Consider the following 24354-nt stretch of genomic DNA (forward strand, 5'->3'; position numbering starts at 1 on the left):
TAGCCTGTGGTCCAAAGATGGAAGCCGAGGGGCAGGCGGATAGGAGGGAGGAGAGCAGAGGAAGAGGGGAGAGAAGGGGGTTGGGGGTGACAGGGGACTGGAGGAAACTAGAGGCGAGGAGGAAGGAGGAGGAGAGGAGGTGAGGCCGGGGTGCCCAGGGGGCAGTGCCTCAGGCGCCCGCCGGGCATCTGCTCTGGGGGAAACTCGCGCTGGGTGAGAAAGGAGGGGCGGGCCGGGCCGAGAGGAGGGGCGGAGATTCGGGGACAACCAGGGGAGGAGGAGGAGGAGGAGGAGGAGGAGGAGGAGGAGGAGGAGGAGGAGGAGGGAGAAAAACCCACCTCCCAAACTTCCGGTGTGGTGTGCTCGGGGCCAGAACTGAAGCTGCGGGGCTGGGCTTGGACGCTGTTCTCAGGGGCGCCTGCAACCCTGACCGTGACCGTGACTGTGTTGGCGGCTCTGGGGCCATGGTGAAGATTAGTTTCCAGCCGCCCGTGGCCGGTCTTAAGCCGGACAAGGAGGCCACCGGTGATGGGGCCAACTCGGAAATCCTCCTGCCGCAGACCGTGGTGAGCTGGGGAGGTAGAGGGTGGGGGGAGTAAGATAGATGCTCCCCCTCCCACCCAGGGGTGCCCGAAGGTCGGCCGGGTGAGGTGGGGGCTCTCCTTAAGGCACCCCCTTCAGCTCAGTCTGGGATGGGGGAGGGAGGCTTAGGATCCCTCGCGCCTGAGCTAGGGGGAATTGGTGGGGGAAGGGCGTGGAGCAAAGCCCCTTCCTCCAGCCTAACCTGAGCTGGGGGGGTGGAGGGACAGGAAGTAGAGCCCTCGCTGGACCAGGCCCATAGGAAAAAAGCCCATCCCCATCCCCGTGCCCCCTGATTTAGGGTTAGAGAATTGGGGGGAGCTGCGAAAGAGGGAGCTGTGAAAAGTCCCTTCCCCCTACGCTCGTCGGGGGAGAAGATGGAAAGATGGGAGGCGGGGTGAGGGCACCGCCGCTGTCCACTTTCTTCCCTGGATGGGGGGGTGGGGTTTGCCCCTTCTCAGTCTCAGTGGGGGCCATCTCTTGAGTGAAGCCAGGGAGGAGAGGAGAGGGGAGAGGGGGAAGAGGAGAGAAAAGGAGACTGGGGGGGGGGGGCGGGGAGAGGGGAGGCTTATGTAAGGCGGACTGATCTGAAGTTCATTGGTGCTGGCGAGATGGAAAATGGGGGGCTGCCCAAGCAGAGAACAAGATATGTCCAAACCGACCCTGCCTGCTCTGCCTTGTACCCCATTACTGCCACCACACAGTCCATCATCTCTCCATAAATTAGGCACTCTCCCCCTTGTGGGTTCGTTTCTTAAGACGTGGATACTATTCTAATCAAAATTCTAGAAGGTGGGGGCTTCCACTCCTCTTCCCTATTGCCCCAACAGTACACAGAAAATCTTACAATCTCTTCTACTCCCCACCCCACCTTATCTTCTCCCCAAATAAAGGGGTGTGGAAGGAAGATGTCTCCATTTCAGTGTGGGGGATGGTTCAGGGAGGAAAGAGGCTCCTGGTCCCACACATCTCCTTGTGCCCTGGGGGACTTTCTCCACAGATTTCTCTAGCCCTGCCTGTCGTCCCCTGCTCCCCAGCCCAGTGGGGCCATTCACTATTCCACCATTCTGGACTTGCTCAGTAATAACTGGCAAACCTTGAATTCAGTTCAGCAGGCAGGCATTGAGCCTCTCCTCCGTGCCAGGCACATCAGCTGTCCTGATGTGCCCTGGTGGTGGGACCAGTCGGCTCATCCCTCCTCCCCTCCCCTGGCCAGTAGACATGTAAAGGTCTTCTCCAAAGGGCTCACTCTCAGGATTTGAAGGAGTCAGGATTTCCCAGGAATAGGAAGGAATTGCCTAGGTTCTCAGAAGCACTGCTAGGTCAGTGTAGACATGTCCAGTACCTGAATTCTGGTAATTACTCTGATAATTTTCACTCTGAATTGGGCTGATCACACTTAATGGATCCCAGACCACATTCCTAGGGGACTCTTGATATCCAGACACATCTGAATTGAATCCTGCTGAGGTCAGTGACCCTGCTAGCTTCTCAGGCCAGGTTCAGCTCTTTGGGAAGAAGTCAGAAGGGAGTCTCAAATATTCAGGATCTCCAGGGACATCCTGATTTTCTTCCTCTGAGTCTGAGGGAGCTGTTCCAGAATTTCCCCAAACACATACATAGCCAGCTCCAATGCCTGCGTCTGAGCTGCCTGGCTGGTCTCCACTACCTTCCCACTTTTCTTTATCCTATCTGAAGTTGGGCAGGTGTGTGTGTGTATGTGTGTGTGTGTATGTGTGTGTGTGTGTGTGTATGTATGTATGTGTGTATGTGTATGTATCATTCATTACAAAAGATATCACCTCCGTGGGGGGCTTTGGACATATTCCAGACAGAGGTCACCCCCAATAAAGGCAGGGCCCTACCTCAAGTAAGCTTATTTCTGGGGAGATTAAGCTTTGGCAGAAGGCTCTCTGGCAAATGGTAAGGAGCCATTTCTACTCTGCTTTCCTTCCCTTCCTTATGTTAATTTTTAGACCATCTGTCTCAGTATATCTAATCCAACAGATAGCTGTTAAGCACCTACTGTATGCCGGAGGCTGTGCTGCTCTGGCAGATTGAGATGAAAAGTCCCTGCCCTCCTGGGCCCTTCATTGTACTGTGAGTGGTGATGATAGAACCCATCAACAGATAAAGAATGTCATTTAGGGAGGGAGAGATACTGCCATAGATCTGAGCTGGAATGACCCTTGAAGTCATCTGATCCAACCATCTCATTTTTCAGTTGGGAAAACTGAGGTCCAGACAAGTTAAGTGATTTGCTCACACAGTTAGTGTCAAAGCCAGGATCTGAATCTAAGTCCTTCAGATTATCCAGATATGTAATGCCTTACCGACTGAATCACTGACGTGAAGGATCAAGAAGGATTTCTTACTGGGCAGAGGAGGGGCATCCATGAACTAAACCTTGAACCTCCAAGGTAGAGATTCTTGGTCCTAGTGCTGGACTACTAGTCAGAATCCTACCTCAGATAAACGTTGACCCTGGCCAAGGCCTTCTCTTTCAGACTTAGTTTGTCAACTGTTACATGGAGATAGTAAGCTGCTGCCTTATAGGGTTGTTGTAAAGACCAAATGAGATAATCTATGAAGAGAGCTTTGCCACCCTCAAAGCCTTACATAAATGCTAGCTGTCATTGTTATGGAGGGAGTACATTCCATGGTTGGAGAATATGGGCAAAGATGTGGGGATGGGAGATGGAGTGCTGAGTTTGGCCAACAGCACCTCAGTCAGTTTGCCTGGACTCAATGGAAATCATGAAAGAGGGTAATGGGAGGTGGTTGGGACACAGCAAGAGACCCTGGCCATCAGGGTGCTGCTGACTAACTGGTTTGGTTAGTTCTCTCTAACCAGCATTAATGGTATCTGAAATGGGGTTGACATGTTCCCCACTTGGTAAATGCTGGAGGGAGGCAGACTGGAGGAAGTGGGCGTAGGGTTGAGAGGAGGGGGCATGCCATTCCAAGGTGATTAGGGAGCATAGCCCATGTGGGTCATCAGGGAGGAGAGGGCTGATTTGGTTTTCTCAGGTCTGATCCTTTCTGTCCACCCCCATCCCCATCCCTAGAGTATCTGTGGTGCCAGTGGTGGGTCACAGCTCAAATTCTCCCACAAAGCCATTGAAACAGTGATTAAAAGACACAGGAGGGCTCCCTCTGGCTCAGTCATGTTGGGGGGGGTGCAGGGCCAAGTGAGCACAACTGAGGTCTGTCCTCGTGAGCCTGGCTGGGCAAGGAGCACAAGATAGAAGCAGCTCAGGGTCTCTGTGCTCTGGAGGAGAGAACTGGCTGCTGTGAAGCCTCCCCTACCCAGAGAGCAGGGCTAGAGACCTTCATTGTATGGGAGAAACAACCAATGAATGAGGTTTGTGGGGGACAGAGCAGAGAAGGGAGGCTCCCCAGCGGGTCATTCATTTTGGGGATTTGCTCAGATTGGCATGATTGATCTGTTCTACTTCTCCTCAATCCCCTGAGTGCCCTGGTGGCCAGCAGGCCTGGAGCTCAGTCACAAAGGACAGAGAGAGAAAAGTCAAAGGGGAAGAAAGCATCCCAGAATCTGGAGCTGGAGGTGTCTTAGGGGGTCTTAACCTGGGCTCCCAGAATAGTGATTCTACCCTCACCTCCCTCGCTGGGTACCATGAAGTCTGGGTTTTCCTCAGTGTTGGGTTATTCCTTGTCCATCTGTGAACCAGAAGCCACTTTCAGGGGACCATGATTCCCAAAGGGGTTATGCGGTCATAGAACTGACAGGGACTTTAGCTATGAACTAGCCTAAACCCCTGATTTTACAGATGAGGAAACTGAGGCCGTGACTTAGGGTCATAGATCTGGAGCTTAGAGATGATATGATCTAAGTGATTTCTTAGCTAGTATGTGTGTGTAGGATCTGGGCAGGATTTGAACCCAGGTCTTTATGTACTGGATAGATTTCTCTTCTCTCTTCTCCCCCTCCCCCCCATATCTGGTACACCAGGCTGCCTCTTGACTTGCCTAATAATAACTGACATTTATACAGCACCATAAGGTCTGCAAAGAGATTTATGTAAGCTATTTCACTTGTTTCACAATTCTTTGGGGTAGCTACTATAGGTATCAGGCAGTTAGGTGGCAAAGTGGATAGAGTTCAGGGCCTGAAGTCAGGAAGACTCATTTTCCTGAGTTTAAATTCAGCAGCAGACACTAGCTTGGGCAAGTCACTTCACCATGTTTGCCTCAGTTTCCTCATCTGTCAAATGAACTGGAGAAGGAAATGGCTAACCACACCAGGATCTTTGCCAAGAAAACCCCAAATGGAGTCACGAAGAGTCAGACAGGAAAAAGAAACAAAACGACTCAACCACATGTTAACAAGTTGCCTCCTGATACAACGTAAACGCCCTAAGAGACTGTTTCCTTTCTGTCTTTCTATTCCTAGCTTTTAGCACAGGGTAGGGTTATGGGAAATAGATGTTTACTGATCAGTGGATGAGTAAAATGAGGACAATTGCTATAGTGTTTCTTGGTAGAGATGCTGGAGTGGTTGGTTGGCCTTTTCCTTCTCCAGCTCATTTGACAGATGAGGAAACTGAGGCAAGCAGGGTGAAGTGATTTGATCAAGGTCACACAGCTAGTAAGTATCTGAGGCCAGATTTGAACTGAGGTCTTCCTGACTCCAGACCTGATATTCTGTTCACTGTGCCATCTAGCTGCCCCCAGTTCACATATAAGTATATTGTAATTAGGTAATGGGGTAGGCACAGGGGGGCAGGAAGTGAAGAAGATCTGAGGCACTGGCAGCTGGGAGCAATTATGAAAGGCTTCATGTAGAAGGTAGTTATATGGGATGACCTTTGGAGCCAGCTAGAGATCAAAGATGCAGAGGTAAAGAAGGGCTGGCATTCCTGGCATGAGACATGGCTTAGGCAAAGGCACAGAGATAGGAGATTGTGTTAAATGGAAAATCCTCAGGAATAAAAAATTAAAAGGAATTTATTGAAAAACATCCATGTGGCTGATCTGCCTGAAAAACAGATTTTCCATTTAACATTGAAATGTTGGAAAAGGCAAAATATTTCTTTGAACTACAATGAAAGTGAGAGTGTTTACCTGTTAAGTGAACTGAGAGTCAGTTCACTGTATTGGCCACATGGCCTCTAAGTGTCAAAGGTGGGATTGGAAGGTAGGCTCACCATCCCCTTATTTCTAACATGAAAGAAAACACATGGAAGGAGCAGCAGGTTACCTGGTACTCTCTGTTCCCAGGCTCCAGCTGCCTGTGAGCTTATCTGTCTTCTGTTCAATGAGGGGCGTCTGACTGTTTGGCAATTTAGGTCCTATGTGGCTGTAGGCACTGTAACTCTTCAGATAGAGCCTGCTTTGTTCTACCATTAGTGTGTTTAGAACCCATCAGAAGCCCCTTGTGGTCCAATACCAGCCTTTTCCTTTAATGTGTCTCTTGGGCCCAGGGGCTACTAAGGGCTGGATTATTTTTCCTAGATCCAGCCTGGGAGCTTTCTAAGAGAGAGCTGGGCTGGTCTTGTCTTTGGGTGCAGAGCACCTTTGAGGCCTGGCACTGTCACTCTCCTTTTCTGGTCGCTTGGGGTCCTCTTTTAGGACTTTCCCAAGATCTACCCTGCGGGTGTGGAGAATGGAAGCCCTTTGTGGGAGAGGCCTGGGACCGTTATCTTTTGTCTTTTTTCCCCTTACCCTTGAGGGCAGATGTTGTTACCTTATCATCCCTGGGTATCTGGAACCTGGGAGGTCTGTGAATCAGTGAAAACCTGTTTGACTGGCTTGGTCCCTGCCTCTCCCCCCAGCCGCCCCAGGCTTGTACTGACCCAGAGACAGGCCTGGCCCCCTCCCCAGCTGCTTGCTTGTGGAGGCACAGTTAGAGTTGAGTTTCTCAGATCTCTGGCTCTAGCTCCTTGTGCCTTCTTAGGAAGTTCAGAAACCATCCTAGTTTCAGTGGTCCAGACTTCTTCACTGTCTTGCCCACTGGTGATGGGGTAGCCTCCTATTAGTCAGCTCTTTGACCAGAATTCTACCCAAATTTGAGTTTGAGGTCTTGGCTCTAGGGAGCAGCTTGTAGTGGGTCTAAGCCACCCACTTGCCCATGTAGATGCTAACAATAGGGGCAGGGGCAGCCCCCAAAACCCCTGCTGTTCCCTGTTGGCAGCTGGCCCCCTTTCATGGCTGCCATCCATGTATGGCAGTATTGTGTTTGGGGAACAATCCCCTCCTATTTGGCCCTGCACGACTCTTCCTAAATGCTGGTTAACTGGAATTCCATTGTAATTGCAAGTGACATTTGGTCCAACCCAACTCCCAGAGGCTTGGTGGTTCCCCAGGCACTGGTCTTTGTGGAGGATTTCTGTCCTCAGTTTTGGTACCCAGGGCTAAATCACGCTGAGCATCACTGGCCCTGGGCCTGTGAGAGGAGATTTTTGGAGGGGTTTGGTAGCTGACCTCCTGGAGCCACACCTCCGATGGAAGGAGTAGCCAGGCTAGCTGGGAGGGGCTAGGTCTTGCCTGTGTCTGTGGTGGTGAAGTCAGTGACTGACCAGAAAACAGCCTTGGGGGGGAAGTGTCTGAGTTCTTAAGTCAGATTTATCTGCATCGGGCTTTCCCTTCATGGAATTTCTTTTTCTTGGCTACTGATAGTGTGGATTGCCAGACATTTAGGCTTTTTCTAGAACCTGAAGTTGGACACATACTGAGCGGAGGGATGAAGGACATATGTTCAGCCTCATTGGTTCCAGTTAGAAGGGATCTTTGAGGCCAACCTGTTCATTTTACAGAGTGGGAAACTGAGGCTCAGAGAAGAAGGGACTTATCTCTTGGTACCAAGAGGCATAGCTGGAATTCAAATCTGGAGCTAGAGGGGTTTGGATTGGGCACTCTTATCCCTTCCTGGGAGAAGTGAAGGCTCCTGGATCAGAGCTGACTGGAAACCAAGAGACCACCTAAGTCAATCCTTTCATTGTTTTAGGGGATGAAACTGAAGCCCAGAAAAGAGAAAGGACTTGGCCAAGGTCACATGGTTACTTAGCAGCTGAGCCATGGCAGGACTCAGGGCCTTCATTTTGCCCTGGCTCTTGAACCAGGGGCCTTTCATACTCACTTTACCAGCCTCCTCCCCACCCAGGATGGGAGGGAGGGAGCAGTGGTATGTATGTGGGAATGAATGAATGAAAAAGCATTTATTAAGCGCTTACTGTGTGCCAAGTACTACCTTAAGGATGCTACAGATTTGCTCCTGACATGATTCCATGCATGACAAACCATAGTCTCCCAAGGAAAGGCCCAAAGTTCTGGGGGTGGGCTGTATATCTCATTTCCCAGGGCAGCTTCTCCATAGACAGCCACCTCATCCAAGGTCATGGCATTAGAGCCTTCTGCTGGCCCAGCTATGGGAGGTTTCCTGATTCTATCTCAGTGATCTCCTGTTTTCCTGAGCTTACCTGACAAACTAGAGTTCCTGGCTGACCATTGATCCCCTGGACCATCGCCCAGGCTGTCTGCCTCACTTCTTTGTCACGTAAGCGAATTAGCCTTTAGTCATTTGCACAAAGGAACTGGTGGCTGGTTGTTGGGCCACTTCAATTGTTTCCTGCCTGATTCTGGCCTGTCAGCAGGCTGACCTTGCTAGGCCCTGACTCTGGTCACCTGCACTTCAGCCTTTAGTCCCAGCTCTGTCTGAACACTTCTGAGGTCTGGTTCTCACAGTTGTATAGATGGAGGATGGGGGGGAGGGTGTCCCAGGTGCCAGGTGGATCGGATAAGCAAAGATGGGAATGAGGGTGGGGGATAGGGAAGGCTGGAGGGAAGCCTATGCACCTGGGAAAAGGGCTGCCATGGCTTTTAGAGGATGACAACAGCTGACTGAAGGCTTGAGTCCTTTGCATTAAATCAACCACTATTAAGCACTAAACTCGGGGCCTACCTCTGTGCTAAGTGCAGGGATTACAATGGCTGCAGAGAGACCATCCCTGTTCTCAAGAGACCTACATCCTAACAGGAACAGTGGGGGGAGGGGACAGAATGGATCCTTCCTGGGCCTGAGAAGCTGCACCGAGGGAAGAAAGCATTCTGGGCCTTACCTCAGTGGGAGTGAAGTTCTAGGAGGAAGTCACCAATGGGAGAAGGGACCACCAGGCCAGAAGGGTTCTCCAGGGTAAGGAAGCCACTGGAGGTGAGTCCAGAGAATCAGTGTCAAAGCCAGGGGTCTCTCCAACATGATTTCTGCTCCATCACCACTGCCTCAAGGATAAAATGAAAGTCTTCAGCTTGGCATTCAAGGCCTGTCACAGTCTTTCTTCCCTGTTTTGGTTGGAAGATACAGGTATCTTCTAACCCCTTTCCCATCCCTCATCCCCCCATTATGATGTCCTCCCTGGAGGCTGTGCTCTTTCCCCGGTAGAACACTTTCTTCTCAATGGGCTTGTGCAGGGGGATCCAGTTCTCCAGGGGAGTGGAAGTCAGTGCATTGAAATGGGAAAATCATGGGCACCCAGGTATCAATTCTCTCAGGTTCCTGGGTATAGCAGATGAAACACTGGACCTGGAGTCAAAGGAAGTGAGTTTGAATCCTGGCCCATCTCTTATTCTATGACCTTGGGCACTTCATTCAAACCTCTTGGCCCTGTTCTCCTCATATGAATGACTGGCTTAGGTGCTTATTAATTTCCGTTGAGATCAAGGGAGGTTAGGTTGTTAGGAGGTTGAGTTAGGTTGTATACTCTTGAGGCCCCACAGCAGGAGGGGGAAGGAGCAGCCTTGGTCCCACCAGTGTCCAGCCTTGACCTTGACCAACTTGGGTGGCACCAAGCAGAGTTTCTGTGTGTTGGGGGTTTCTCTTTACACTGCTGCTCCTGGGGGCAGATGCCATAGAGAGCACTGGGAGCAGGAGATTCTGCCTACCATGGAGTGACTTATGCTTCTATCCATCCCACCACATCTTGTTTCTTTGGTCTTAATGTTCCTTTTGTGGCTTTCCTGCATTTGTCTGAGACTTCCATAGGCAGGGAGGGGTGTGTGTGTGTGTGTGTGTGTGTGTGTGTGTGTGTGTGTGTGTGTGTGTGTGTGTGTGTGTGTGTGTGTGTGTGTGTGTGTGTATCTGAATGTGTGCATGTGGGTGTCTGAATGTGTGTATGTGAAGGGTGGGGGGGGTGATAGTGGTGCCAGGAGAAAGAAACACTTTAAATACAGTCATTTTCTAAACCCTGTAATTTTCTCCCCATTTCCTGGTGCCACAGATGGCACTAGCTTTTGATTAGGGGCACCCCTCTGTGATCACCCGTCTCTGACCTGGCCTATTTCCTTTGAAATCTGAGTTAACTGCTTCACTTTTAACCTGGTCTCGTAGGACCCTGTCCTGGGAGGGGGGGCAGGGCAAGCTAGGGGCAGATCATATATAGGCATCATCCTCAATGGTGAGGGGAGCGGGAAGAATGGAAGAGAGGAAAGAAGATGGAGTTGGGGGGAATCAAAGTGGAGGGTTGGGTTCTGCCTTCATGGAGGTCTTCAGGCAGAGGCTGAGTGACCTCTTGCCTGGGGAGGCTGTAGGTTGTAGACAGAGTTCTTAGTGAGATGTGTGCTGGACTCGATTCCTGATGGCATCCTTTCCAGTTTGGCTCTTCCACATCCCATGATTTGCTATGAGCTGGACCCATTTGGTTAAAAGTCTATTTTCCCTCTATTTGGGGCTTTGAACCCCATGTGCCATTAACTAGGTGAAAGACCAGAGATGGTCACTTAGCTTCCACCAATCCATCAACAAACATTCATTTCACCTATTGCTGTTAGACACTGGGCTAGACCCTGGTGATACAAAGAAAAAAATCCATCCCTGTCTTCAAGGAACTTCTATTCTAAAGGAGGAAGTAGCCTTGTGCAAATTTAGGTACCTCCCCAATCAACCTCTCCACAGCCCCTGCAGTGTCTCTTTGTATTTGCAGTTCCGGGGTCATCACAGGTGCTCAATTAATGCTGATCTGTCGATTTACTTGTTCGTGGTCTGCCTATCCCCCCTCCCTCTGCTCCTGGAACCTCTCACCCCTTATATTTCCAGCAAATCATTTCTAAACCTTTTCTAAAATTAGCTTTTTGAAAAGTGTCTCATCTTTGCCTGAAAGACTTTATGAAAGTGATTTTTTATGCTCTCTGGTCTCCAACTCAGCTCTTGGCTCAGAGCCTTATTGGGGGAATCAGTAAGATGGAGCCTGGGGTTTGGAGCCAAGGTGCCTCCCAAGGCCTTCAATGCACACAGCAGCCAGCAGCACATTCTAGGCACCTGCCAAGCATTTGTACAATTGATCTTGGCTGAGAGCTGAAGCTTCGTGCCCCTCCCCCTCCTCATGGTGTTATGGGTAAAGTAGCTCCCAGAGGCCTTGGTCATCTGATGCTAGAGGCAGTGAGATCATAAATAGGAATCCTGCCTCCTCCCCTCCTCTTGGGGCTTCAAGAGAGAGAGACCTACAGATATACATGTATGTTTGTGTGAGTATATGTGTATGGAACAGAAATAGAGACTCACACAAATAGACTATGTGTATGAGAGACAGACAGAGACAGGGAGACAGACAAGAGATAGATACACCAATAGACTATGAGAGAGACAGAAAGACACAGACTCTGTGCGTGTGTGTGTGTGTGTGTGTGTGTGTGTGTGTGTGTGTGTGTGTGTGTGTGTGTGTGTTAGAGAGAGAGTGACAGAGACAAAGGTAGAGACAGAGACTGGCCCAGGGACAGACTCATTTTGTGTGTGAGAGACACAGAGACACACAGAGACTGGAACTTTTTTCTTCCTGCATTTACATTGCCTGTTTGGGGGACCTGAAGGGGAGGACCTTGGCAGGTGGAGGTGTCATGGAGCAGACAGTTTTCCTACCATGAGCTGACCAGAATCCTGTTTTTCCCCTCTTCTAATGTTTCAGAGACCTCCTTGTAACCTCCAGCAACATTTCTGGCAAACACAGCCATGCCTTGCTATGTTAACCTATCTCCCCTGCCTCCATCTTTCTTTCCCCCTCTCCTTTCTCTTTCTCATCCTCCTTCCCTTGCACCAAGGCTAGCTCTCCAATCTGGCCTTGCTGCTTCCCCCGGCTTCCTGCAGCCAATGATGTTCTTTCTTTGTCTTTCAAACCTGGAGGGTTGTAGAATATCAGAGCTTGGATCATCTCTTCCAAGTATCTCATTTTAAGCCCTTTACTGAATTGTGCCATCTCTAGAATCCTTTTCTTGTAGACTAGACAATAGAAGCCTGTGTCTCTGGAGAGCTGAGACCTGGGAGTGGAGGCCTCTTGGAGGGGGAGCTCTAGCGGGAAGGGGTGGGAGGGTGGTTTGAAGTGAGGAGGGGTCCTTCCCCTCTCCCCATGATCTTTTAGGCAGTCTTTATTCAGCCTCATTCTAATAGAGCCTATCTGTTTCTAATCTTTCGTGAACTGAAGGTCATGAATGTTCTTTTTTATTTCTATGTTCAGACCTTAGCAATTCATTCATTCATTCATTCATTCATTCATTCATTCATTCATTCATTCATTCATTCTCTGAGCCCTTTTCTGCTGCCTACTTTTTAGAAGTAATGTGTAGTTCAATATCTTTTATTAAATACCTGCTACAGAAAAGAAGCTTCTTGAAGGCAGGGCTTGTTTCTTTCCTTGGTCTTGTATTCTAATGCCTCCAATAGTGATACAGTCTAGAGGTGCTAGGAATGCCAAAATGCAAGGGTACAGGGTGGGTCTGGCTTGAAAGAATTCAGCCACTTGAGCTTTCTTCCAGTCAGAGTAGTGATGGTTTATTATAGCAAGTGAGAGTCTAAGAACCTGTGAAATTTAATGCGGGTAAGATTGGTACTTTTATACAGTAAAAGATTGTGAGAAAACTCTGATTGGGATCAAGGAATGGCAAGTAGCCTGGTATGAGTTGGAGGGCCATAAGGAAAAGATAGTTGAAAGGATTATGCTAGGATGGATGGGATGCTTCTGGTAAATGCCAGGGGCTGGACTGTGGGGGAAAGTCCAGGGCCTTTTAGGGGTCCATCATTAGTGCCCCATCAATAGTATCCAGCACACAGTAGGTACTTAGTAAGTGATAGATACTTATTGATAGTGAGTGAGTGCCAGGTTACTCTGCTAGACACTTGGAGATGCACAGACTAAACCTTATTGCCCCCCAGGAGTCTCTTTGGGGGTATGCTAGACATAAAGCTAATCCCTACACAATACAAAGGAATTGGGAAGGGGAGGGGCAAGGAGGATCCACCATGGGAGTGGGGAGGTAGGAGATGGGCAGAGCATTCTAGGCATGAGGTCAAAGATTTAATCTCTGTCAAGCAGGTACATGGCTGCCAAGGGCCACAGTGGTTTATAAGGAAAGCTTATTTGTAAAGTATTGAGGAGGAAAATAATAGAAGCAGCTTTACCTCACAAAATAATGAAGAGGAGAAAAATTTAGAAGCCCCAAATTGAGTTAAGGCAGATTATTCCAGGGACCTAGAAGGAGGAAAACAAAAAGCAAGAAATGGAACAGATCCACAAGTGTTTTCTCTGATTGGCCACAAAAGTAGCATCACCTCAGTACCTAATGCTCTACAACTGGGGTGGGGATGAGTGGCTTGCTTAACTAGGTAGAGAGAGAAGAGCCTGGAAACCCCATTTTAAAGGAACTTAGGGATAAAATCTCAGTGTTGGAGGGGAAGATTTCTGAAAATGGGAAAGGTTGCCGGTGATTTTGTTCTTTTATCATCACAACCCTGGCATCATGTTGACCTCATTCCTTAGAAGGCTATTAGATGATATTGCCTCCAGGGTATATTGATAAAAGAGACTTCATCTAACTAACTCATAGGATTAGATAAAGCTGGAAAGAGATGTTAGGTCAACTAGGCCAAGCTTAGAAACTTAGACCCAGAGAAAAAAGTGACTTTTTGAAGTTAAAACACTTAATAAGTCAGTAAGCTTTTATGTGCCAGGCATTGTGCTGTGGATAGAAAGGTGAAAACCGATCCCTTCTCTAAAGGAGCATCTAGTCTAATAGGAGAGACAACAGGCCAACAACACATGCTGTGTTATTACCTCTCTGCTGATTTGGTGGCTGTCTGGTTCCTCTCTTAAGTCATAATCAATAAGCTCATACTACGTTGTAGGCTGGAATTGATGGGATTTCCAGGGAGAACCAACTGAATCTTTGAGTTTGAGCCAGTGGTGACGTCCAGTTGTCATCCAAAGGTCAACCTCACCAAGTGAGAGGAGGTTCAATCCCAGCGTGGCCACAGGGGCAGGAGTATTTCAGTCACAGAAATTCTCAAAGTCCATCTATAAAGTGGTAGAGGGGTGGCGGTCTTTGTGGACATGAGATGGAAATCTTGGAGATTGTTGGAGATGGAAATGGGGCTGGAAGCAGGGCAGCAGGTTCTGGAAATCTTGGCTCTATCTATAAACGTACTTCTGTCACTACTGTCATGATAGTGACAGTAACTTACCATACCAGTGGCAAGGGGGACCTCTGATTTTTTTCCAGGTTTCCTGCTTAGTATCATACTCTAGACCTGGAAAGGACCCCCATGCTCCCTCCACACCCCCTTGGCCATATATTCTTCTGATTTTCTTCCACATCATACCTCAGCTACTGTCTCACCCTGGGATCTCCTGGACCACATGTCCCTCTGTTTCTCCAGCCCCCTTCTGTCATTGGTCAGGGCCTCCCCAGGCTGGCTAGCCTTCATTCCTTTCCCAGCCATACTTATTTCCTGGACATTTCCCCTCGTGGGAATCTTCCCCTCCTCGGCTTTTTGCTTCCTTTTGGGTGTTGACATCATCCTCCATTAGCACGCAAGCTCTTTGCGGGGGGCAGGGGATTGTCTTTTTTTTGCTATTATGTGTATTTCCAGTGCTTACTTAGCACACACAGTGCCTGGCACACAGTAGGTGCTCAATACACTTTTGCTCCCTGCCTTCATGGACTTTCTTGTGTGAAGTAAGTAACCCACACTGACTCCATATTGTGACTCAATTCTGGAAGGAGCTAAGTTCCCTTTCTGTTCAGTTATGGGTCTCATCCAATTTCTGTCTTGTGAGAAAACTTTAGTGCATTTTTTGAATCTAGCCCTGCATGGCTAGGAAGCTGGACCACCTGTACCTGTTGCTGAGAGACCCCTAATGAAGGACACAGGTTATACTGACCAGAAACCCCATCAGATCTAAAGATTGATACAAGGAGTTTTCTCACAATTGTACACCTCAAGCAACTCATACGTCTTATCTGAAAAATGGCCCAGTACTGATCAAGTCAGTTCTTGTTTCCTTGTTCATTTGACACTTGGGGGAGGCACCTCCTTTGTTCCCTCACCCCTTCCTGACTTGGAAAGTCTCTATTTATTCTTTCCTGCAATTAGAAATCGTGTTACTTAATTTTGTGCCCTGGTTAATTATTTTCTTTTAATTAGTTGGTTTTATTTGATTTTTTAACACATAAAAATCTTTTTCTGTATTATTATGCCTATTTTGCTAATAAATCATATAGCTTAGATTATTTCCTCAGTTATTGTTAATTACCCACCACAGGAAGAGCTGGACATGATTGAAAACATCTAAATATTCTTTTTATAGATAAGGAAGCTGAGGCCCACGTGGATATGATTTGCTCAAGGTCGCCCAGACATTGGATATGAGGTACACTAGTGTGGATGCCATCTAGCTTAATTAACTTGGTTAGAACACACAGCAATAGCCAGCCACCCAACCTGTCCACAAGAAGGAAGCCTTCCTTAGTTAGTGGTCCTCCTGCCTCCTTTTGGGGACTGCTCATGATTACAAACTTGCCTGTATTTTGAGTGGAAAACTGATCTTTTCATTTCTAGCTACTGATTGATTCCAGTTCTTTTCTCTGGGGCCAAGCAGAATGTCTAATCCCTCTTCCACTTGGCAGCCCTCCAGAAGTTAGAAGGCAGTTCTTAGTACCTCCCTAAGTCACCGAGTCCCTTAACTGCCCCACTTTTAGGGTTTGGTTGAACTTCCTGCTGCATCCTCTCCCTTCTCCCATCTCTACTGGTTGCTCTCTTATGGAAATGATGCCATTTGACAATTTGGGGGGTGGGGTGTCCTAACCCTGTGATTTCCTTGGTGTGAGGATCTCCTTGAGCTGGTGCATATGGGGAATTCATTTATTAGTCAGAGAGTGAGCTGACTTGCCTAGGGTTAGGGAGTCAGTATGAATAAGAGACCAGCCAATTTAGATCTTCCTTCTCAGTTTAGCTATGTCCTTTCTAAAATGTGCTTCCTAGAATGGGACACTGTGCTGCTTCAGACGTGGTCACACTAGGGATAATGGTAATGATGATGATGGCGAATATCGTGTTGGTCATTATCACCACCACCAGCACTCCCCAACCACCCTTCTTTGCTGAGTTCCCCCCATATCGGGATGAAACAAGGCATATACTGGCAGATTCAGTTGTGTAGATTCAATTTTGAACTGCTTTTTCCCTTTCTCTTTTTTTTATCAAAGGGGATGGCTTGCCTAGTTTTGGGGAAGGGGAAAGAGAAAATGAAACAAAGGCAACAAAGAGTAGATTAATGGGTTAGGAACACTGGATTTAAGATTCTGAAAGATTCTGGTTCAAATTCTGTTTTAGACACTTTCTGGGCAAGTGACTTTTATCTCTCTATGCCTTGGTTATCTCATTAAAATGAGAGGACTCAGTGACTTTTAGAGTCCCTTCCCCCATGATGCTATGAAATCAGTAAAAGCTCCAATAAATAATTCATGTTGATAACCATTCTTGTTGCTCTTTATAGCTTGTAGATCACTTGGTCCCCTTGGCTCTCACCAGCCCTATGAGGGAGACATATGGAAGTGTGATGGTATACTTATCATGATCTTGATTTCACAAATGAGGAACTGTGATTCAGAGGTGAAGAGCCTTGCTGGGATGATCCCATACCCAGGCAGTGTCAGAACTGGGTCTTGTCCTCTGCACTGATGCCATTAGACTTGTTTTTTTTCCCACTCTGCCCTCACCTTTGGCTTTTCATTCGTGGCTTCTCCCGAGGCTGCCTTTGCTTTCTGCTTCCAGGCCACCTTTTGGATTTTTCTTGAGCTCATAGTTCAATAACACTCCCTGGGAGGTTTTCCTCCCACAGGAATTGCTGTCTGGTCACGTTCCCCATCACCCAGTACTTTAATGGATGAGTGTGGGACTCATTAGTTAAAATGAACTGGAAGAGGCCTCCCTTGCCAGGCAGAGGGTAAAAGGGAGTAGGGCTTTGTAGAGTCTTATGCGGAACAGGGTCGAATTTGATCCCTCTGTGTTTGCATCAGTAGACATTGAGTTGGGGGAGCTCCTAATCCTCTTCTCCACGGCTGCCCTTCTTTTAATGCTGTCTGGCCTTGGCCATGGTGCTGAAAGTGGTATCACCCCGCTGCTCCCCACTCCCCCGAAGTCTACTGGTGGTAGGGAAGATTGGTTGCCTTGGCATGTTTCCTGTTGTATAGCAACCAATTACAGCTTAATTAGCCTAGAGTTAATTTGGATATTGTTGCTGAGCTGCTGACTCTAGCCGGTGATGTGTCCTCCCTGGTCCATGGGGCTCCCGGTGAGTTAATGGGGTGATTCAGCATGTTGGTTGCTTGACTTCTCGGGCCCCAGAATTACGAAATCATTTCATTTGAGTAATTTCACTGTTGGCTGAGATGGAAAGGGCCAGAGTAGAGAAGTTTCAGCTGTGCTGAGCTTTGAAGGCTTTTGCTTATTGTTTTTGTATTCGTCCTTCCTTGCCGAAGAAGACCATGACATCAGAGAAATGATGACATGACTTGCACTTGACTTTGTTTTGAGAGAGGGAGGGCTGTGCAGGTCACCAGCCTCACTTCTCCTCCAGAGCCATCTGAATCCAGTGACCAGATATTCATCAGGATGACTGGAGATGACCCTGGATGAGGCTTTTGCTTATATGGTCAGCTCAAAGGTGGAGTTGGAGCACACGGCACAGGGAGATGGGTTGCCTTGGCAACTAGATGCAATATTTTTCTGTTTCTCAAATTGGAGCCTGGAAAATGCTAACCAGTCTCTTAACAATTGCTCTGAACCTTTCCGCTTTGTATGGGTAACAGATCATTTTCTGGGCTCTTTTTTGCCAGTGATGTTTAAAGATTTCTCTAATGGGGGCTGGAGACAGGCTTGACTTGCACTCCTTGCCTCATCTCTGTCTCAGTTATAGGTCCTTGTTGTGTCTGACAGCTACTCTCTATCTCTCAGCAGCCAGGCCCTGAGGCTTAGGACAGGGACTCCCAGCCCAGAGACCTGGATCTCACTTGCATCTTGACTGACTGTAGATGGTTGTAGACCCATGGAATCTCTGAGTTGGAAAGGAGCTTACTGACCACCTGGTGAAACCTGGATCTGAAAAATATCCCTTTATGACATTTCTAGTATGTTGTCATCCAGATTCTGTGTGGAGATCAGTTAGGAGGGTATGGCAGGGGTCCAAGTGAGAAAGGAGAAGGAGGGAGGTATGGGGAGAGGAGAGAGAAGAGACCTTGCCAAAAGGAAGGGGATGTTTCTTAAGGGTGAAGGAGAGGAAGGAGCCAAAGAAGTCAAGGGGGAAATCATATTTCTTTGTTCATCCTTTCTGACTGTTAAGGTTTTCTAGGCATCAGTTCCAAGTCTGCCTCTCATCCTCGCTTCCTGTCTTTGCTCCTAGTTAAATCACTCAAAGAGTAACATAAGACTATGGCCTTATTTGTCTTAATTGCCCTTGACCTAATGTTTTTTATATTGTCTCATTTCCTCCCACAATCCCTCCCCCCCTTTCCAGACAGCCATACCTTATAACAAAGTTTTTTTTTAAAGATAAAGGAATAGGGAGAAAACGAGCAGAATGACCCACATTTTGAAATAATCAGAAAATATATGCTATGAGTAAGGGGAGTGTCTTCTCATTTCTTTTTCTGGCCCATACTAATTCTTGAGTTTTGCAATGTAACTCACTCTTAATTGAGTCCAGATAAATGCTCATTTCTAAACCATCCTGGAATTTACTTGTCAAGGTAAAGCAGCACATTTATTGAACCTCTCAATACGCATTTAAATGCCTGCTTTTGCCAGACACTGGGGAGGCAGTGACAATATGGAACACTGCCTGTCCTCAATGCACTTTCATTTTACTGGCTAATATTTTTGTGGGTTTTTTGTTGTCCTGTAGTCATTTTAGTACTGTCTAACTCTTCATGACCCATGGGATTTTCTTGCAAAGATCCTGGAGTGGTTTGCCATTTCCTTCTCTGGCTTATTTTACAGATGAAGAAACTGAGACAAACAGGGTTAAGTGACTTGCCCAGGGTCACACAGCTAGTAAATGTGTGAGGATTTGAACTCAGGTCCTCCTGACTCCAGACCTGAAACTTTGTCCACTGTGCCCAGCTTAGAAAACACAGATGAAGAAATACAAAGTACTTTGGGTGGGGATGGGGTCTATGCAATAGGCTGGTAGACTGGCCACATGCCTGGCCATTGAGGGTGGAGTGTGACAGATGTGAAGTCATCAGTCCAGAAAGAAGTTGGAGCTTAGGTGGTGAAGGGCTTGAAATGTCTCTTTTGTACTGGCTTCAGAGGGTCCATACTTTGGGTTCACTCTGAACATACTTGATATCTGAGTTCACATTTCCTCGAGGAAAGTGTCAGCTCTTTTGTAACCCCCATGTCTGGAACACAGTAGATTCATTTTAGTTGAACTGAAATGAATCGAACTCTTCCCCCACCCCCTTCCTCTCCCATCATTTTTAGGAGCTCATGCTGATTTAGCATCCCTGGGACTGTTTGTCCCTCTGAAGCTCAGAAAGCTCCAACTCATCCTAGCCCTGAGAGCTGAGCGATTGCTGACTCAGATGACCCAGTCACTCCACTTCTACCTTCTGGGCAGCAGGGCTGTTTTGGCCCATGCTGTGCCATCCTGCTGTGGGGTAGGGGGACTGCCCCCAGACATTGTCCTCTTTAGATGAGTTCATTGTGCTTTAATTAGCTATAAGTCAAAAGTAAGAAATGTCAACTAAAGGGATGAATGTGCTCGTAGGATTGTAGATTCTGAGCAAGCAGGTCCAGTGGTCCAGATTCCTTATTTTACAGATGAGGAAACTGAGGCCCAGAGAGAGGCTAGGAATTAGCCAAGGTTATATACTGAGAGGCACAGCTTCCAGCAGCAAGATGTCTTTCTATGCCTCCCTGATCAGATCCTGCTGAATGTTGGGTTCCATCTTGGATTTGGGGATTGTGCAGAGAATAGCATGCAAGTTGGCAGAGGCTGCAGGCTCATCCCATTGGAGGACTTGGGGCATATTTAGCCTGGGGGAGTCACAGGATAACAATGTGCCAATACTCAAAGGATTATCTTGTTGAGAGGGATTGGCTTCGGGCTTCTTGGTCCCAGAGGGTAGGGCTAGGAGCTCTAGGGGAAAATCCAGAAGCAGTCGTAGGCTCCTTGCCAGGAAGACTTGACAGTGAGAACTGTTCCAGAGTGGGGCAGGCTGGCTCCAGAGGCTGTGGGGTCCTCACTGGAGTTCTTCTGGCAGATGCTAAGGGACCTAGTTCTAGAGGGGTTCCTGAGGCAGTGGCAGCATGGAACAAGGGAAGGGAAATGGAATCAGCAGATCTGGGTTCAGATCTTTGCCCTACTACTAACTACTGCATGAAAAGCCACTCCCCTCTCTGGGCCTCCGTTTCCTCATCTGGAAAATGGGAGGATTAGATTAAATGGTCTTTAAGTTTCCTTTGAGCTCTACATCTCTGCTCCTAGCGGTAGGTTTGCTACTGGATAGCTCTCAAAGACTTTCCCAACTCTCACATTTCTGGGATTCTGGGATCATTCTTTGTGTGAATTTTAAAGGCGACTGTCCATGGAGCCTCAATTTCTGATTGTGTGTGTGTGTGTGCGTGCATGCGTGCGTGTGTACACATCTACAAAGCCTCTTAAATCTCTTATTGGGACTAATGCAGGAGAGCAGCCAGTGTGGATTATCAAAGTATGAATTTTAGGATTCATTCATCTCACATATACAATCTGTTGCCAAGGTAGACCCTTTCTGCCTCCCCTTCTCCCCTCTGCCACGGTGCCACCTTGGTGCAAGCCCTTCTCACCTCGTGCCTGGACTGTTGCCAGAGCCCATTGGTCTCTCCCCACTCTAGTTCAGCATCCACTCAGCTGACTCTCCCTCCTTCTGTCTCCATCTGTGGAGCCACTCCAGAGGAGTGAGGGGGTAGGGGAAGGGGGAGGAGGACCGACCCAGTACCTTGTTCACTGTGTGGCTGGGGCAGGAGCCAGGAGAAGCCAGTTTGCTGTGATGAGCTGTGGGTGGGTGGGGTTTCCACTTTTTTTCTTCCATCCTGAGCTGTTAGACATCACAAGGCAGCTTTCTCATTGCTTTTTGGGACAAAGCCTTAACACCCTGCTTCCAGTGTTTTGAGATAAGATGCAGTCAGCTGGGTGTTCTGTCCTCCCTCGATAGCCTGCCTTGTAATGACCTCTCTTGTTTTGTTCCCCAAAATCATTAGCAGCCTCAGCTCTGGTAGAGTGAAGTCATGGTCAAACCAGGCAGGTTTGTCATTGGCATGTAGAGCCAGAGTGGCAGAGCTGGAAGGACAGGGGGCATTGACATTACTGAGCCCTGTCCCTTCATTTGGAAGACTGTGGAGCTCAGAGGGCTCACCTCATGAGCTAGAGCTCCTTCCTTCCCAGCCCTAAGCATGTCCTACCATGGCCATGTTCTAGCAAGAGGGTGGGAGAGGAGACCAGAGAGCAGAGCTCCCTCTCTGAGAGAGGGGACAAGGAAGGGTTTAGCCTTGCCCGCTGCCCCCCGCCCCCCCCTTGCAGGTGCCCCACTCTTTGCTTCCTGTGCTACCCTGATGGGAAGCCAGGCTGTGATCTTTGCAGGATAGGGAGGGAAGGGGAGGAGGAGAGAAGGAAGGGAGAAAGGTTTCTCTGAGGCCGTTGCCTTGGGGATGGAAGCCAAGGATGTAGCAGCTGCCAGAGGCCCCAGGCAGTGGCTGGCAGCCAGGAAGCATGGATGCCCTTGAGTTATCTTCCTGTCTTTTACCCATAAAAATATCACAGATATTCCAGTGTCTTGGAGCAGGGGAGAGAGCTGCCCCTCTGGAGCTCTTGGGTCTGGGTCAGAGTTGGTCCAGTCCCCCAAATGCCCAGTGCTGTGACAGGTGGGAGAGTGGAACGAATGATCCTTGCCCACTGACTGCTTATTGTCTAGTTGGAGAAACTCCCACCCCTAGGATCTTTGAGGCATGGCTGGGGAGAAGAAGATTCTGGCTCTGCCCCTTACTGTGTGACCTCGGAAACTCACAGAGCTGACTCATCTCAACCTCCGGTGGAAGGAGAGGACTGGGCTGGATGATTTCAGCCGAGGTGACCTAGCTCACGCTGCTTTCTTTCCTCAGTTTCCTGCTCAGTGAAACATAGAGGTTGAACCAGATCCCAGGGTCTGTCTCATTGAAGGTGTTTTTTCTAGTGATGCAGGTGGCAGCCCATCTGTATATTAACATAGTATGAGAGACAAGCTTCATAATGGATGACCTGGGTTCAAGTTCTGCCCTATACTGGCAGTGTGATCTTCATCCCTGAATTCCAGTCACCACTCAGGGAGCACCCGCAAAGCTATTGCTTCTGAAAAATCCCTCATCCAGTGTATTTGTTCCTCCTAGCTTTGTGTCATCTGCACAATTGCCTTAAAATAATTTATAAAGATATTCAACAGTACCTGGCCCTGGAGAGATCCCTCTAGACAGATATATAAAATGAGGGAGGTTGATTGCTATGATTCAATGAATGCCTGGCTCAACAACCTCTAATTGTCCTTGGAGAGGTGAAGGACTGGGTGGGCAATGCTTTTGTTCTTGTGGATGACCCCAAAGACACTGGAGGGGTTTGCTATTTCCTTCGCCAGCTCACTTTACAGATGAGGAAACTCTGAGGTAGAGAGGGTGAAGTGACTTGTCCAGGGTCATACAGCTAGGAAGTGTGTGAGGGCAGATTGAACCACGAGGTTGGGTCTTCTTGAGTCCAGGATGCCTCTCTATTTACTGCACCACCTAGCTATCTGTATCATATTAAGGTTTGTATTAATATACAGTATTACATGTTATATAATTTGATCCTGTGAAGCAGGTGCTACTGTTATGTCCATTATACAGATGAAGAAGCTGAGGGCTCTGATTAGCCTCAAGTCACCCAGGTCAGCATGTGAGCATTAAGAGTCAGGATGTGAACCCAGGCCCTTTGACTCCAAATGCTGAATGCTATACTCTCTAGATTCCTGATCCTTAGCCACTGATGCCTTGGAGGCTGGGGATGGGCCCATCTGGTGTCAGGAGGCTAAGACCTCTTTTCCCCCTCTTCTCCAGGAGGATGGGCTGCCCCCAGGTGCCACGGCAGCCCGAAGGAATTTGATCAGCAGCATGTTCACCCTGACCACGGGCATCGTCCTCCTCCTGGGCCTCCTTTTTGCCTCTGTCTACATGTACAGGCACTACTTGATACCTCAGGTAAGCGGGTCTGATTCCCCCTCCCTCCCCACTACAGACTGACATTTCTAAAACATAGATCTCTTGAGTGTGCCAACCCTCCATTCAGACATTTTTAATGACTTTCTTATTACCTCCAGGATAAAATATGAAATCCTCAACCTAACACTGAAAATCTTCCTCCATCTGGGTCCCCCCCATTGCTTCATAATTACTCCCCTTCACAAACTCTCTGCTTTGGTCAGGCTGGCCTGGTAAAGGCTCCTTCTGCAGAATATCCCATCTCCCACCTTTGTGCCTTTGCCTTCCTCCCCACACCTGGAATGAATGACCTTCCTCCTCCCTTCCTCCTCCCTTCCACCTCATGGAATCCCTAGTTCCCCTCTGAACACAATTCAGGTGTCACTGTCCACCTGAGACCTTCTTGATTGAAGCAGTTAAGTATCAAGCATCCACCATGTGCCAGGCATCATTCTGGGTGCAGGAGACACAAATACAAAAACTAAAACAATCCCCACTTGAGAAAAGTTTATAATTCTAAATTACTAAGCATACCCTTCTATCTCCTCTTTTCATCCCTAGTCATTCCATGTAAAATAGATTTAAGGGGAAAAGAAGGCAGAAGAGGGAGAACATCAGTCAAATTGATCCATGCAATGAAAAAAAATGAACTAGATGCCACACTCCACACCCATGCATCGCTACCTTTAAATAGAGGGACTCTCAGATTTCCTCTTTATTTCTCCAGTGCTAGGCTCTTAAGACCTTCTTGGTGTATTGACTTAATGTCTAGACCTCTGGTGCTAGGTTTGATAGCAGCTCCCTGTCTGATTGATCAGTAGGGTCTGTGGGTGGTGAGAGTTTGGGTGGAGGTGAAGGGCAAAAGGCAGGTATCTTGCTCTTGCAGAAAGGAATAGTGTTTGCCTCAATTCAGTCAGTGAGGACTAAACTTGGTCTTTGGGTATGTCTTCTAAAGCCTGGAAAAGAGGGACCAGAGTGGGTCCCAGACCTCTCTGAGTTTACATTGACTCAAATAAGTTTACAGAAAAGAGGTGATTCCCACAGACCCCCTCCTTTAGTGTGAACTCTCCCACTTCTCGGTGGGAATTTTCTCAAGTTCAGTGGCTTCCTGGCTTATAGTGGCTTGTGTTCTCCTTTTCCCTTCCTTGTCCTTCTGCAAACTGAGAAAAAACCCCATCAGATAGGTCATGTTGGGTCAGGGATGCCACGCTTTGCTGATTCATTCCCCATTTCCCATGAGCCAGCATGATTCA

General features: G+C 48.2%; 1 protein-coding gene across 2 annotated transcripts in view; it reads left to right on the forward strand.

Moving 5' to 3' along the window:
• The first annotated feature begins 325 nt into the window (after positions 1-325).
• ITM2C (integral membrane protein 2C) overlaps positions 326-24354 on the forward strand; it is a 29817-nt gene continuing 5788 nt past the window's right edge. The window contains exons 1-2 of one of the 2 annotated variants that reach the window (XM_072640515.1): positions 326-566; positions 22961-23101. In XM_072640515.1, coding sequence (XP_072496616.1) covers positions 465-566; positions 22961-23101 — 243 coding nt within the window. In that variant the 5' untranslated portion in view covers positions 326-464. Of the gene's footprint in view, positions 567-15169; positions 15228-22960; positions 23102-24354 lie in introns of those variants that run through there. The other variant, XM_072640514.1, reaches the window with a different exon arrangement.

The sequence above is a fragment of the Notamacropus eugenii genome, chromosome 2 (genome assembly GCF_028372415.1).
Source record: "Notamacropus eugenii isolate mMacEug1 chromosome 2, mMacEug1.pri_v2, whole genome shotgun sequence".
In the NCBI taxonomy this organism is placed as follows: domain Eukaryota; kingdom Metazoa; phylum Chordata; class Mammalia; order Diprotodontia; family Macropodidae; genus Notamacropus; species Notamacropus eugenii.